Consider the following 16,984-nt stretch of genomic DNA (forward strand, 5'->3'; position numbering starts at 1 on the left):
AGCACTGAAACCTGGTTCACTTCCCCAATGTGCTACACAGTGGCATGAAGTAGGCAGTGGGGAACAGACAAGACTGAACCTGTGTGCCTTTCCTTGGATGCCACCACAGTCAGTGATGTTGTTGGCTCTCATGTTGAGCATTACTTGAGTTGCTGTTGATATTTTGTTGGCTGTATCTTCGTTTGTACTTCTGTGGCTGTATCTTCGTTTGTACGTCTGTCCCCTCTTTTTTCCTTGCCAATGTCTTCCTTGTCCTCTACAATTTCTTTCCCCACTGTAGCTGAAATGGGAGGTAACTTCTTAAAGAACATTAGCAGTGGAAGGAAGTCATGTTACTCTTTTTTTAAAAAAAGAAATGGCAGCTGAAATTATAAATGTAGATAGTGAAAGAAAGCAGACAGCAGCACACCTTAGTAGGTAACTTTGTCAAAAGTTAGAAGGCTTCCCTCAGGCTCTAATCATGGCAATCATGCAACCTTATAATACAAGATGCAGTGATTAATGCACAAAAAGAACCAATCACAAAACAATAAATTGCTTCAGGAGTTGCTTCTAATACCTGGACATTAATGGAACATCTCCTCAAAGGACTTTATCCCTTTTGTTGAAAAGGCTTACCCAAGACCACACAGTGACCTGCCTCATCAGGAAAACAATGGAAAGAAAGATACTTCACTGTGGCTGGTGCTGCAGCGGGACCCATGTATTTATGTTTGTTCCACTGAACTTGAAGATGGTTCTTCCAGAATGGAAACTACTTCTCAGTTCAGGAGCAAACTCACAAACATCTGGTCAGTAGAGCTCACCAAGTCAGGAACAGAACTTTAAAAAAAAAATAATTAAAATTCCACTGCAGAGTTTAAAGGCTAAAATAATAGTCACGTAATAAATGAATAGTCATTTTTAAGCACAGCTCCCTTTAGCAAAAGATGAGATAATCCTTCCTTGCCCCTCATCCACATATCCTGCCTTGAGTCTGAGTCTTATTTTCATACCCTTGTCTTACCACTAAGTCTTGAACCATGTACTTGTTGTTCTGCTATTTGTTAATAGGCAAATCCCCCTCAGAAACATAACCTCATATGTAACAGTGCTAATACAGATTAGAACAGATATTCTATATTTTGCTTCTTCAGATACACTGAAACAGAAGAAGTGTGCATGCACACGAAAGCTCATACCAAGAACTAACTTAGTTGGTCTTTAAGGTGCTACTGGAAGGAATTTTTTTATTTTGACTATGGCAGACCAACACGGCTACCTATCTGTAACTAACTCTATCTAGCATGTTATTCATAGTAAAAAATAAATAATAAAAAGGCAAAGGACACCCTGGACAGTTAAGTCCAGTCAAAGGTGACCGAGAGATCACTCCGTCACAGGGATTCAAACCACTGACCTTCTGATTGGCAAACCCAAGAGGCTCAGTGGTTTAGACCACAGTGCTCTGGTTTCCATCACGATGTCCTGTTGCACCAGAAGTGGTTTAGTAATGCTGACCACATGACCCAGAAAGCCGCCTGTGGATAAACGCCGGCTCCCTCAGCCTGAAAGCAACCCCATAGTCACCTTTGACTGGACTTAACCATCCAGGGGTCTTTTACCTTTTTTAATTCATAGTAATATAGGTGGATACTATTTTATTATGTTCATCAAGATTCTGAGGTACGTCTGTATGCTGCATGGGTCTTTGGACAATTTGTCTTCTTGTATGGAAACAAAGAGCTTTGTTTGAAGACAGTGTGCTTTCAATTATATATGAGAGATAAATTCAATACAGAATTGATATGATGAAGTAACAGGCAACCTGCAAAGCAATGGCTGCTGGCTTGATATATGTGTTACTGAGATATGGCACTGAATTTTTGATCGTATATAATAATAGTTTCTTCATATGTTACATTTCTTTTAAATGGCTGTCTTTTTAGCTCTATTTTAAAAATAAGCGGATTCTATTAATGCACACAGAAATCAACATATTTCATTCATATGGATAGTGTGCATTAATTTTATTGGATGCAAAAGCAATATAACTTCTTTTATATTTTATTATAAGACCATTAAACATCCATTTATTTACTCGTAAATTATGCAAATGATTTTACTTGCAATTACAATGTTCACTATTAATTATAAATGCACCCTTTACATATTGCATGAATTGTATTTGTTTATCTTTAGATAATTAGATATTTCAGTCTATTGCTTTTTTATAACTAAAATATTATTCTTGGCTAAATAATACATTTTGAATCACATTAAGCTATTTTAGCCATGAAATCCGTCTAATTCAACTTTAGTTTATCTGTTGTATTTTTAAAGCATGCCCATATAAATTTATGATGCATTTGTCTTAGGAGATCAGAAGTCTTGGTGAAACATTTATCAGTGACAAAGAACAGGTTTTGTAAGCATGTCTTCTTCTTAAGCAATTTTAAAATTTAGTATTCATCTGACTTCACACACACACTTTTTTTGTAGACTCTGTTTTCCCATTAAAAAAGACTGGCTTATTTATGGATGAATTTAAATCCCAACTAGAAAGACATCTTAGTTTGATTAAAGCTGTTGCTGTTTAGAAAGTCAAGATTATAGCACGGTATGATTCACAAATCTATTAACATACTGGATATGTGTGAAAATACATTGAGGAGCACAGGAAATTGGGGTTGGAGAAAGCACCCTGATCAATTTACTTTATGGAACCCCATAGCTGATGGAAGTGGGACATATTTTGTCAGCTGACACAGGCAGGACCCAGGGGCGCCGACTTATAAAAAATATTGGGGGGGCCCATACCGGGGTCCTGCCGCTGGTTCGCTCGGGTAGCCGGGAGAACGCAGTTAGAGGTGGCGGTGTTGGGGAGAGACCCTCGCTCAGGGCGCCACTAGACTTGGCGGCCGGCGGCCTATCTGGGGGATTTTGGAGCGTATTTCGGCGGAGCGATTGGGGAGGAGGGGGCTTGTTGCCGGATTCTTCAGCTGAGCCGGAGATCCGCTGCTGGGGGTCCCTGGGCCGAGTTGTGAGCACGGCCTGCTGAAGGGAGATCCAGCCGATTGCGCGACGGGGATGGCCGGGGCTCTCCGGCTAGGGCGCGCGGCTGGCTGGCTGGCGAGGGAGCAGGTGGGGAGGAGGCGGGGGTCCTCACTCTCTTAGGAAACGCACCCGTGCGCCCGATTGCCACGAAGTCCGAAGGGTGCGTGTGTGGAATTAAAAAGCAAAAACGAGATACGGGCAGGGCAGGCAAAGAGTTTTCTGCAAGAGGATGGAGGGCAGGTTGAAGAGAAAATCACTCAGGATGAGACAGTCAAATCAGCCATGATAAAATGGGCTCAGGATATTGGGTATAACATCATGTTTGAGGACTGGGAAAGGTTATGGACCACCGGAATGAAATTCACGGCATGTAATGCCTTGAAGGAAAATATTATGAAAATGATTTATAGGTGGTACATGACCCCAGTCAAGCTTGCAAAAATATATCACCTGTCTGATAATAAATGTTGGAAATGTAAGGAGGCTGAAGGGACATTCTTTCACCTCTGGTGGACTTGTCCAAAAGTGAAGGCCTTCTGGGAAATGATCTATAATGAGTTAAAAAAGGTATTTAAGTATACCTTTCCCAAGAAACCAGAGGCCTTCCTCTTGGGCATTGTTGGCCAGAAAGTGTTAAAGAAGGATAGAACTTTCTTTATGTATGCAACTACAGCAGCAAGAATACTTATCGCAAAATATTGGAAGACACAAGATTTGCCCACACTGGAAGAGTGGCAGACGCAATTGATGGACTACATGGAACTGGCTGAAATGACTGGCAGAATCCGAGATTTGGGAGAAGAAACAACGGAAGAGGACTGGAAAAAATTTAAGGACTATTTACAAAAACAATATAAGTTGTATGAATGTTAAAAATTTACACGATTCGGAAACTATAGCTTCAGCAATTAGATTTGGGAAACAGGAAATTATATTTTAAGTAAGAAAAGGTCAAAATCTAAGGTAATACTATGTTTAATTTAAGATATAAGTAACTGATGAAAAGTATGTTAAATTTAGAGGTATAGTATTTGAAAAGTACAAAATAAGGTACGAAACAAGGTAATAATTTGCTGATATCTTTATTATAAAGAATGCAGGGTAAGGGAGATGCGAGGAAGTCCAGTTAGTTATATAAAAAATGTGTTGAATGGTTGGTTTTCTTTTCTTCTTTTTCTTTTTTTCTTTTTCTTGTTCTTTTACTTTTTTCTTCAGTGTATGTTTCTAACTTTGTATTTGAAAACTTAATAAAATATTTATTTAAAAAAAAGAAGAGAAAATCCTTTCGCTTTTCTGGGGCGCAGGGAAGTCTCAGAGCCGGAGGTTGGGGAAGGGACCCCCTTTGCTCTGCCCTCTTCTCCCGTCTTAGATTCGCATGGGGGTCCCCGCCCGAGCTTGCCTGGCCACCGGGCCACACAAGGGCCGCGCTCTACGCGGTGCACCTTGCTAGCCGCGCAGCTGTCCTCTGCGGCTGTGGAGCGGCCCTGCGCCGGTGCCCAGCTCCTCTGGGGGCCGCTGCGGTGCCAATGACAAGCGGGCGACGTCGCGGGCGGGGGAGACGTCGCTTTCTTTCCCGATCCTGCATCCTCCCAGTCTTCCAGCCCTTTTTTGGGTTGGAAGCTCGTCTCGTTCGCCCTTCTCCTTTCTTCACCCTGCGCGCAATTTTCCTCCCTCGTCTCCCTCCCCATTTCTCCTTCCTTCCTTCCTGACTGACTGACTGACTGACTGACGGGCTCGGGCTCGGGCTCGGGCTTCGGGTAGGGCTCGGGCTCGGGCAGCCACAGCGTCGGCGGTGTTGGGGATCGGCGGCGCGGGGGGATGGCCCTCCCGGGGGAGCCGGCGCTGCTCAATGGGGTTGCCAAGGAGACAGGCCGGCCGCCCCCCGGCCCGGCGCCCCCCACCGCACCGGTGCCTGTTATTGAGCTGGTGCGCGCCGGGCGCCCTATAAAAGCCGCGGACGCGCCCACCGCCGCCCGAGATTATTGGGGGGGCTGAGCCCCCCCAAACGAATTTTTGAGGGGGCTCGGGCCCCCTCAAGCCCCATGGAGTCGGCGCCTATGGCAGGACCAAAGATATTTGGGAAGTAACACAGCCTAACACAGCAGTACGTTACTCAGCAGCTCTCACTGACCTAAGCTACATTTATTGGCTTATTGGAAGAAAAAGACTTAAAGGGCCTATTCACATCAGCATTTACATATGTAGTTAGGTTTGCCAGCTTTTAGGGTGGGAGGAGCACCTATTCCCTTAAGGCGGCAAGACAAGCAGGATGTTGACATGCACAGTAGCCCTGTCAAAAAGAAAAATGGCAACTCTGTGTATTGGTTCCTAGCCTATGGCAAATGAGCAGATGTTTCTACCACCAGACACAAAATTCTTCCTTTGGTGCATGGCTGCAAAAAAAGGAGTTTTGTGCAGTGCCTTGACAAAAGTTGAATCGTGAACCTGGCAGCAGCTACATGTGTCTGGCTAGTAGCTTGCTGGGAAGCAACAGCCACAGGATTCTACAGCATTTATTACATGCCCACATGGTCTTATGAATGCAACTTAAATATGAGTACATGCAAGTACCCCTCACTTTCATGGGTCACAGGGCAGCATCTTAGTATGCTAATAACTATGCAGCATTGTTAGCAGATAATTGCTGTGTACATTATTTCAAGCAATCTCTAATGGATTTAATGAGAAACAGATGTCAGGCATTTCATTTCAATGCCTTACAAAGGAAATATTTCTAGGAACTCAATTTTAAAATGTTCGTTTTATGGGCGCTTGCAGAAAATAAAGACTTCAGCTAAAGTTTTGTTCTTTTTTTTAAAAAAAAGAAAATATTCTGTGACTTGAATTTAAGTCCCTGGTTCTTTAAAAGGGTATGTTACATAAATCTACAATGTGGAGAAATCATAATATTCTCCAGAGAAACAGTATGTTCATATTTTTTAAGTATACGCAACATTTAAAACGGAGCATATTAGAAATACTGAAGAATTGCATTCTCATTCTAAGTGAATGAGGGCAGGAGACACTTTTGGATGACTCCTGCAGATCTCATGAGGGAGTTACTTGGTGTCTTGGCTATGATGCTTGCACATGTCTTGCTATTCCCTCTGCAGGCATCCTGTAAGTGAGCTTTCTGCAGATGCACCACTGAGCTCTCATGTGTTGGCAGCTCAGTTGTTGGGGAATTGTATTCTGAAAAAAAGCAGGTCGAAATGCTAAATGTATGTAAACCTCTTAGCTACTTGGACCTTTGCCTCCTGCTGGGAAAAAAATGTATGCTAACCGAATTAAAAGGGATGCAAGTGACGCTGTGGTCTAAACCACTGAGCCTTGGGCTTGCCAATCAGAAGGTCGGCGGTTCGAATCCCCGTGATGGAGTGAGCTCCCCTTGCTCGGTCCCTGCTCCTGCCAACCTAGCAGTTTGAAAGCACGTCAAATTGAAAGTAGATAAATAGGTACTGCTCTGGCGGGAAGGTAAACGGCATTTCCGTGCACTGTTCTGGTTTCACCAGAAGCGGCTTAGTCATGCTGGCCACATGACCCGGAAAAACTGTCTGCGGACAAACACCGGCTCCCTCGGCCTGTAAAGTGAGATAAGCACTGCAACCCCAGAGTTGTCCGCAGCTGGACCTAACTGTCAGGGGTCCTTTACCTTTACCTTTTAATTGAATTAAGGCAGTTTTTTATTATTATTGCATTAGATATTTGCTCTTTGTGGTTATTTTTATCAGTATAGAGTGTGTAAAATTGTGTGTGGGTGTGAGAGAGAGATGAAACCCCAATTTTATTAGACCAGTATAAGATTAGCATTTGTTAGCCTTGGATATTCAAACAACTTTGAAAGCATTAAAGTATAATTGATTAAACAGGCAGCAATTTATAATTCATACTGTACTTGAAGAGAGTCTGTTTTAGCTTGGTATGCCTTATTATGCTGAAGTAGTGAATATTCCTGAAATAGTTCTGGCAGTCTAGTATGCTGTCTCCCCTCCCCACCCCCGCAACCTGTTTATTATTTTGGTCAAGTGATGGGAGCGATTCCTTCCACATGCAGCTGAAAGCAATACTCCTCATGGGAGCACTTAATCCTCTCTTTTTTTCTTTTTGTTTTGTTTTGTTAATTAGGAACAAAGTTAAACATGTTGAAATCCAAATTAACAAATTTGTTATTAACACATTCAAAAAATTAATAAGTATAAATATTCCAAGGTTCTTTCACACACGTAAACCCCCTCCACCTTTGCAGATTTCACTGATGTCATTAGCAGAACTGGGGGGGGGGGCAGGGGGGAGAGTAGTAGTCCCTGAGTAGCCACATTCATACAAAGGTTGTAATAGGCAGGGAAGGTACCAATAGGACTAGCCAAAATTATTTCACAATTCTGGATCATTCATTGGTGGAAAACAAAATAAGGAAAATATCAGAATAGGCCTTTGATAGAAAAGAAAACATATACAGTGGTACCTTGGGTTAAGTACTTAATTTGTTCCAGAGGTCTGTACTTAACCTGAAACTGTTCTTAACCTGAAGCACCACTTTAGCTAATGGGGCCTCCTGCTGCTGCCGCTCCGCCGGAGCCCAATTTCTGTTCTCATCCTGAAGCAAAGTTCTTAACCTGAAGCACTATTTCTGGGTTAGCGGAGTCTGTAACCTGAAGTGTATGTAACCTGAAGCGTATGTAACCTGAGGTACCACTGTATAAATGTGCTTTAAAATCATTTGAAATTAACCATATTGTTTATATGAGTACTGATTTTGTTTTCTAGTTAGACTTTTTTTGTTGTTGTTGTTAAAGCTGTCATTTGTGTTCTCCACTCTGCTGTTGACCTAATCATAAAGTAATGATGACAACAATCTAATGCCAAATCAGTATTATGGAAGTGACACTTGGATGGATAGAATGTTGGATTAAGCCAATATGTTTTCCTTCTTAATGCTTCAAACTGGCTCTGGCTCTCTAGAGTCAGCAGCTGTGTTTGTGTGTCAGCTAAATATGATTCATTCCTCAATATATCCAAAGGTATATTCAGACAAAGAATTAAAACGAATTATTTACTCTTACCTTGAATTCATAAATATACTACTTACAGAACTGTCATTTGACAGTTCTTCACGGAAATCCTTCCAATCCCCTTCACCATATGGACAATACCTTGTCAGGTGATTGGTCCACTTAACTCAGTATTGTCTACAGGATGGGGAATAATTCTAGAAAGGTGAAATCAGAGTGATCCCCTCCCTCCATGGATTGGAGCACCAATAACCCCTGAAGTAAACCCCAAAGCCCAGGCTGCCTGAGGCACCTGAATGAACCTGGTAGTCTTGGCATGTGACCAGCAGGGCCTGCCAGAGAGAGACCCCATTGTATGCCTGCAAAAAGGTTAATCTGACCCTCAGATCCTCTTTCATTGCCTGCATAAGCCCACCCCCACATAAATGGAGAAGGCAGACAACCAATTTGCAAAGGTGCATTGCACCTGAACCTTTTTTACCTTTCCTTGAGCCATCTGATTTTCTGTTATCCCATTTACCCTTTTCTGTCTCTGGGGGGCAACATGGGGAACATAGTCTTCATTCAAAATATGTTCCCTGACTTACTTCAATAGGTGAATGCCAGAAGGATCCTCAGAATCCATGTACAGTACTGTAATTTGATTCCGGAGAGTCCTTCTACCCCTTTTTTGCTTTATGTGCTTGGGCACCCTGGCGCCACTCTGGCAACCATTACCTGTCCAGGGATGCCTTACTGCCGCTATCTGAAGCCGTTGACTCACCTGAGCACTCCCTACTGTTCCCCACTGTCTGACAGTGGGCAGAGGCATGGATATAAATTGATGTTTGCATAATAGGCTAGTTTCTACACACCCTCACCCACTGATCACTATACAGCATTATCAGAGTTTAAGGACACATTCCAGCCAATAAAAACACTCAGGGAGGGTGCTTATCCCTCAGTTTCCCTACCTCCGCTCCAGGCAGAGAATTTACACAACTTGGGAAACATTTTTTGGCATAATAACCAAATTACTTAATTACTATATCAGGATACAAGATTAATCTCAGCACATCTGATTGCATGTGTTTTAACCTGCAGGGGAGAGAGAAGAAGAAGTACCGTAAATTTCGCTCCATAACACGCAGATTTTTCCTCCTAGAAAGTAAGGGGAAATGCGTGTTATGGAGCGAATGCCTACAGATGGCGGGGGAATCTGCTGCAGTCGTGAGCAGTCCATGGCTCGCTTTGAAACAGCAAAGCGGGTGTAAGCGGCTCCTGTCAGCTAGCGGAGCCGGGGAGGAGGGAGAGAAGCAGAGCGGGAGTTGGCTGCTTTAAAACAACCCCTGCTCTCTGTCCCTGCCTGCAGTTTTTTGCTGTCAGATTTTGGATTAGCCACTGTAGGGGCTGTGTGTGTGTGCTTGAGCTATCGTTCTCCTCCTCCTGCTTCCCATCACTCTTCCTGTGCCCCTGCGACTTTAGAATTGACACTCTATGTGTCTCTGTGTGTGTGAGGGCTCCTTCTCTTGCTTCCCGTTCACTCTCCCTGCGCCCCTGCGACTTTAGAATTGACACTCTGTGTGTCTCTCTGTGTGTGTAAGGGCTCCTTCTCCTTCTCTTGCTTCCCGTTCACTCTCCCTGCACCCCTGCGCTCTCCCTGCGCCCCTGCGACTTTAGAATTGACAGTCTGTGTGTGTGTGAGGGATTGTTCTCCTTCTCTTGCTTCCCATTCACTCCCCTAGCGCCCCTGCGACTTCCATCGCCCTGCGACTTTAGGGCCAGTTCTCTCTCTCTGTCTGTGTGTGTGTGTGTGTGTGTGTGTGTTTTGACCTCACTGCGCTTGTTGGGGGAGAGTGTTGGTCGCAATTTTTCTTGATTTGTCTCAGAGTGGTTACTATCGTGGTTTCCTTGCTGGGGAGGAGGGAGAGATGCAGAGCCTGCTTGTTCTAAAGGAGCAAAGCCGGAGAGGAGCCTCTCCTGCATTATTAGCAGCATCCTTCTCCACACCCCCCACGCGTGCTCCTTGTCCCTTGAGTGCTTTTCCTTCCCTCCCCACTTAAAACGTGGTTACAAAGCATGGATCTACATGGATCCTCAGGATTTTTGCACTGGGTCACCCCAAATTCACCATCAGATCACATAGCATGTCCATGGCTACAGCCTGCACAAAAAACACACACGCACCCACTGTTTCATGGGGCCGCAATGGCGCAAAAACGTGGTTACAAAGCACGGACCCACATGGATCCTCAGGATTTTTGCATTGGGCTACCCCAAACTCACCGTCAGATCACATGTCTGTGGCCACAGCATGAACCACAAAAATCATACATCCACTGTTTTGTTTAGAATATTTTTTTCTTGTTTTCCTCCTCTAAAAACTACGTGCGTGTTATGGTCAGGTGCGTGTTATAGAGCGAAAAATACGGCAATTTTTTCCTAAACTTTATCCTTGAGTATGTAAAATACGTTATTCTTTCTTATTCATACACAAATAAGAATAACGTATTTTACATACTCAAAGGCATGATCATACACTTATATTGTTAAGCTTACCAATATTATATGAACCAGGTAGGACAGACAGCAAAATGGCCTGCCTTTATAGAAATGGAGGTTGTTCATCCAATATTGGAACAAAATGCAAGGAAGCAATTCAGCTTTCAGCGCGCCCGGTGCTCCGGGAAGCAGGCTGCTATCCGTAGCCTAGACAGCCCTGCGGGAACTCCCGCAGGGCTGCCTAGGCTGCTGATGTCTTCCTGAAGCCTGGAGAGCGAGAGGGGTCGGTGCGCACCAACCCCTCTCGCTCTCCAGGCTTCAGCAAAAGCCTGCATTCGCCCCATAGGACGCACCCAGATTTCCCCTTCATTTTTGGAGGGGGAAAGTGCGTCCGATAGGGCGAAAAATACGGTAGATATAGATTTTTTTCCAGTTTTGACCCATTATAAAAGATTTGGAAAAACTGCCGGGATATGGGAAAAGGCCTGGAAAAAGTAGATTACGCAAATTAGCACATCAAACAGAAAATGTTGTTACATCTTAGGAAGTGTAAGTAACTTATTGGGGAGAAAGTATAGGAGCACTTCTAAATCTTAACAGAGTGAAACATTAAGAGGACAAATGGCTAAACCTTGAAAATCTCAAATTAGAAATAAAGCATAAAGTAGTGATAGTGTTGATTTACTGTTACGACAAAGTATCAAGGGAACTGGTGTTGGATTCTTCATCATGTACAATCTTTCAGCTCGGGCCAGACTTAGTACAAATGAAGTGTTTCCGCCAAATATGATATAATAGGTTAGATCTACAGTAAAGTTGCACCAGAAAGAAATTTAGTTGAGTATCAGATCAGGAGGTCAAATAAAGATCAGACACTCTGCCTCTCTCCTTCTAAACACCTTTGAGTTCTCCTAAGCCTGCTGATCCCTCCTTCTTTCGCAGTTTTTCAGCTGCATAAGCAAAGGCACTCACCACTTGATTATCAGGAAAGGGGTGACTTGTCATGAACCATGTCATAGAGAATACTCTTGAGACCAAGCCCCCCCCCCCCGGTGGCTATGAAAGATGGATGGAACTAGTCAGTTTTATTTGAGAAAAATTGAATTGGCTTTGTAAAATAAAAGCCATTTTATTGTTCAGGATTACATCCTTTTCATACGATTAGAACTGCATTTTGATAGCCGGGTGAAAATTAGCACTTTTGGGAGAGCAGGAGGAGAACTATTTCGGGGGTGGGGGATGGGGACTTAGTTGTGAAAATGTTCACTATTCTTCCATTCTTTTTATGGCCACAATTTTTCCTATCTTTTGCTGTTTCGGTGCCATTTTTTTTCTTTCTAATTGCTCTAATTCCTGGAGTAATAACCTGGAAAATTCCATCCATTTGAGAATTGTGTGATAAATGGCATGTAACAATGCCGCAAAGCCAAGTTTTGGCTATGGTACCACTGAGAACAAGCAAAGCCAGTTCAGAGTGAGGACAATGTTTCCTGAATAGCAAACACTTTCACGTCTCTGAAAAATTGCCAAAAAGGAGGGTATGCTCACAAAAAGAACAATAATACTTTTGGCTAAAAAACATAACAATCCAGGTTTTTTTCTAATATATACATATTTTAAAAAGCATTAACAATATCGATCATAGTTCTTAATTGTCAACATGCTGTTTGTTATATGTCTTGGAATAAAAAAAACTTGTAGTTTAATGCTTTCAGCGGTGTTCAAACTACAGTGCATAACTGGGTGGCATAAAGAATTGGCTTCTTCATTATTTTGTATAACTTTGCTTTCATGAAGATGGCAGTGGCTTTGTCTAAAACAGGCATAGGCAAACGCGGCCCTCCAGATGTTTTGGGACAACAACTCCCATCATCCCTAGCTAACAGGACCAGTGGTCAGGGATGATGGGAGTTGTAGTCCCAAAACATCTGGAGGGCCGAGTTTGCCTATGCCTGGTCTAAAACCTTGCCTGCACAGATACCATTTTTGTTCGATACTTGTGCAACTGTTGTGCACAATGGGCATGTCTTCAGGGCTTTTTTTCAGCTGGAACTTGCCAAAGCATCCTTAAAATGATGGTTTGCATGGGAAACTATGCTTAGGGTGCCTGACAGTTTTAATATAGAGAAGTTAGGATCTGTACAGCTTCAGATTCTATAATGGTAGTTTAAGGCTTTATCTGTAGTTTCTTAATTTAAGATGTTAGTAGTGAAACTGTCTGAAAAAGAGAGAGAGAGAGAGAGAGAGAGAGAGTGTCAAAAGCCGAAACATTTCTAAGGGCCCATTTTTTTACATTCAGCAGAGTCCAGTTCTCAGGTTATACCATTTTAAGCTGCAGGAAAACATGTTTGAATAATACTTTCTCATGGATAAAACTGAAATCAGCTCTCAGGTATACTAGTTTTCTATTTTCAGTGAATAATTTTATGGAGTAGGATTTATCCTGGAATCCCCCACCTGCAGTTTCACATGGTACAATCTGAGAATAGCTTTACCCCTTGATTCTGCCAAATGTATAAGCCAGCCATGAATTATGATGCGACAAGTTCTGGTATGCCATTTTATTATTGTGGACTCACTTTCGTTGTGTATTATGGAGTAGAATTGTAAAAGACAAGCAAAACTCTAAAACTTGTATCCATACTGCATGGCAAACCTACAGCACATGATGTATAACTCTGACATCGGTACCCTTCTGGGTAATAATATATCTATTTATGGGAATAGGGAGTTCTCATTTTAAATATCTTGTTGCCATTTTGTACATGCAGTCTCCTGAGTTGTGCAATTGGGACGTGTAGTTATATCTTTCAGAAATTGATGAGGGAAGTTTGATCTGGAGAAGGTTTTAGAATCACAAGGCATGTGCTTTGCTTAGGGAAAATATATGCTTGTTTGTGAAATGTTCAATTTCCTTATACACAGTATTCAGAAATAGTTCTGAAAATGCAAAGTAGTTGATATTCATGGAGTGGTTTCATTTTATTGTATTATAGGCGTTCTACTATTATGAGTGTTTCCATGGTTCACTGACTTGCAGCAGAATATATGAGATATAGTCAGAAACAACACTTTAATTACATACTATAAAGAATGAAATTGGGGTTTATTTGTGAAAATGCCACATACATTTCAGTGAAAGCATTTGTTCAACCCTCCTGAAACCATTTTTATTGCAGGAAGGGGGGGCTGCAGCTTGAGAACAAATGTAAATTTTAGATACACAAACTACACACACACACACACACACACACACCCCTACCTTGTACATTAATTATATCATAAATGTGTATATTGAACCTAGGGAATTCTTTGTATAAGAGGAGAATTATAAAAACTTATCTGCTCACTCTGTTCATTGTTTTAGAGATAAATTTGAAAGACAATTTACTTTGTTACAGTTAACTATGGTGCTAAGGAGTGTGTTGCCACAGTTGAATTTGAATTGTTGTTCTTCATACGTTCTTCAGATTAATACAAAATAAGCCTCATATAGAAATCTTCCCTTTTGGAAGATCCGGCATTAGAATTTAAAAGGAGAAGAGGCTGCTAGAAGTCTCTAAAATTTAAATTGGTTTTTGTGAAAATTATTCTTAAAGTACTTATAGTTAAATAGAGAAGGATGTTCTTTCTATTCAAATGTTTAACTTTATCTTATAAGGCATTTAAGTCCTGTTAAGAAGTTTTATTAGGGGAGACTGAGCATTTATATTGGTGGATGGCAGGTCAGGGAGAGAGAGGGGCAGAGAAATGGAAGCTTTTTCCTACAGCACTCACAGGCCTAAAGATACCACTTATGGATTCAGAATCAGACAATTGCTGTTGCATTTACTAGAGAAAATATTATTCACAATGAAGGATTATTATTTCTGAGGAGAGTGAGCATACATAGGAAGGTGCAGGTTCATGAGCGCTGTCCTCGGTGCTTTTGGCATCCATTCTGAAACAGCCTTCATACCTACAAATTGTACACATGGGAACACTGTATGCCCCCGGTTCTATGTACAGAGCCTACACCCAGACATACAGGCTCTTTCATAAGTTATGCTGAGCACAGGTGGGGCAGGTAATGGGGCCAAGCAGGCACAAACCATTTCTGCCTCAAACAAATCCCTATGGCAACGGAACTCTAACCAGGGATGTCAGATAATTCCATCAGAAAGGGAAACGAGAGTGGGAATTGCTGCCATTCTCATTTTCGTCGGAGGTCAGGAATGGAAATCATGCAAGCAAAGACAAGTAGTATCCACTGCCTTTGTTGTTTGTTTTTTTAGCCCACAAACATCATGTAAATATTTACAGTGTTTTCTGGATTGTTTTAGTTGTCCCTTTTCCATTGAGATGCACTGAAATCAGTTACATCATTATTTACATTAGATCTGGTCATATAGCAGATAGGAGACAAGCAATGTGGGTTGTAGTGAAAGCCAAGCTGTAGCGGAAGAGAAACAGCTCTGCTTGGGACAAATACAGCCTGGGATGCAAATCTATCTGCCTACTTTCATCCCTAGTTGACCAGTGAATGTGCACTCCTAACCCAAATGAATTAATTCTTAAATAAACCTGATTAAATAATATAGTGCTATGGTTAAGCAAATATTGAACCAGGTTATCTGCATGATGAAAACATTTTCCCCTTCCTGGAAATTCAATAATCTTATGAGGTATTGTAAATAATGATTTTAACAAAACAAACGTGGACATGAATTGCATGCAAAGAGGTATTGCCTAAGGAAAAGCCATTTAGCCAAGTGCCATTAGCTATAGAAGTCTTTTCTTCAGTGGAAAGCCTTTATAACTGAATTGCGTCTTATTGGGTCCCCCTTATTTAGGCTGCATAATGGAGTTCTGTCCTTTTAAAGAGAAATCCAGTCATGACAAGTTGTCCCAACCTTAATGATCCAGTGAACAATATGGAATAAATGAATGATACTCCTTTCTCATGGACTGCATACACACCATACATAAAAACACATTTAAAGCACATGACTCCCCACCCCATCTTAGCAACTATAGTTTGTTTGTTTGTTTGTTTGTTCTTTCCCTCATTCCTTCCTTCCTTCCCATCTGGCTGGGTTTCCCCAGCCACTCTGGGCGGCTTCCAACAAAAGATTAAAATACAGTAATTCATCAAATATTAAAAAACTTACCCCCCACAAAGCTACAATTCCTAACACCCATAACAAACTACATTTCAAGGATTCTTGGGGGGAAGCCATGCACTTTAAATGTGTGTATACAGACCTTTAAATCTGAAGAAGCCACACGTGTGTCCGGGGTATTGAAAGAGTATTTCATACCTTCAGTTGACTGTGTATTCTGAAAGTTTAAACACCATATTGAGCCTCACTGATCCATGATAATCAGAAGAGGATAAACTTTTGACTTTTGTTGTAATGGAAATGACCTCTAAAAGTTTCAGGATGATTCTTAAAAACCTTTCACTTCTTTTTTGCTGTCATTATTCTGAATGTCCGGTTCATCCTATCTCTGCTAATACTCAACTGTACTATGCTTCAGCCTTATCTTCTAAATCTGTTGATGCTTCGTTTATTTTAAAAAGAACAATGTTTTCATAACCGCTCATGAAATTACTTATAAGTAACAAGCAAAGGAACAAACAATAACTACAGTTCAGTCTTTACGTGTTTCGCACGTTGCTGTGGTATTTTCTCCTTGTGTCTTTCTGTGTTATCTTCAGTGTTTGTTCTACTACATATTCTTTCGCTTAGTGTTGTTTTTGCTTCCCCTGTTTCTTTTTAACAGAGTTTCTTTGAAGGACAGTCTGCACCTTGGGACTCAGCTAAAAAAGATGAGAACCGAATGAAGAATAGATATGGGAATATCATTGCATGTAAGTGTTGACAAGTGTAGTTGTACTTCTGTGTAAATTTCCTTTTAGCAACTTGACAACGCTGCCCACGTCTATATGTTTGATTTGTGTTGACTTCGTTTATTGTATTTCTTTGCCGCTTTTCATTCAAATGAATCCCAAAGCGGCTTACAAATAATAAATAACCAGAACATAATAGAACATCACAAATGCAGCATAAACTATACAAAGTAATTAACAAATCAATAAAACAATTACCATCTATTTGTGTGGAGTAAAAAACTGAGCTCCAGCCACCATAATTAAAGAATATGGGAGAAGTAAGTACTTTAATAGCATAAAGACTTCAGAACAGAATTGGTGAGAGATCCAGTGTGGAATAGTGATTAGTGTTGGACTGCAGGAAAGGATTTCACCTTGTATCTTAGCCATGGCACTCAGGCTGGTGACCTTGAGCTCCTCAGAGGAAGGATAGAACCAAACTATATTTAATAATGATATATTTTATTCTCTAGAGTCTTGGATCCTCCTACAGTAGCACAATGGAAAAAAAGGAAATTGAAATATGGTCCCCTGTCCCGAAAACGTTACAGTTGAAATATGAGACAGGTTGTTACAGTAC

The 16,984-nt window shown here is 41.6% G+C and overlaps 1 protein-coding gene across 28 annotated transcripts in view; it reads left to right on the forward strand.

Annotated features, from left to right (window-relative positions):
* PTPRM (protein tyrosine phosphatase receptor type M) overlaps positions 1-16,984 on the forward strand; it is a 395,597-nt gene that overhangs the window by 325,539 nt on the left and 53,074 nt on the right. For all 28 annotated transcript variants that reach the window (XM_083518504.1, XM_083518498.1, XM_083518477.1 and 25 more), the window contains one exon: positions 16,296-16,383. In XM_083518504.1, the coding sequence (XP_083374630.1) occupies positions 16,296-16,383 (88 nt within the window). The remainder of the gene's footprint in view (positions 1-16,295; positions 16,384-16,984) is intronic.

Source organism: Podarcis liolepis, assembly GCF_965112155.1.
Source record: "Podarcis liolepis genome assembly, chromosome: 8".
Taxonomy (NCBI): Eukaryota; Metazoa; Chordata; class Lepidosauria; order Squamata; family Lacertidae; genus Podarcis; species Podarcis liolepis.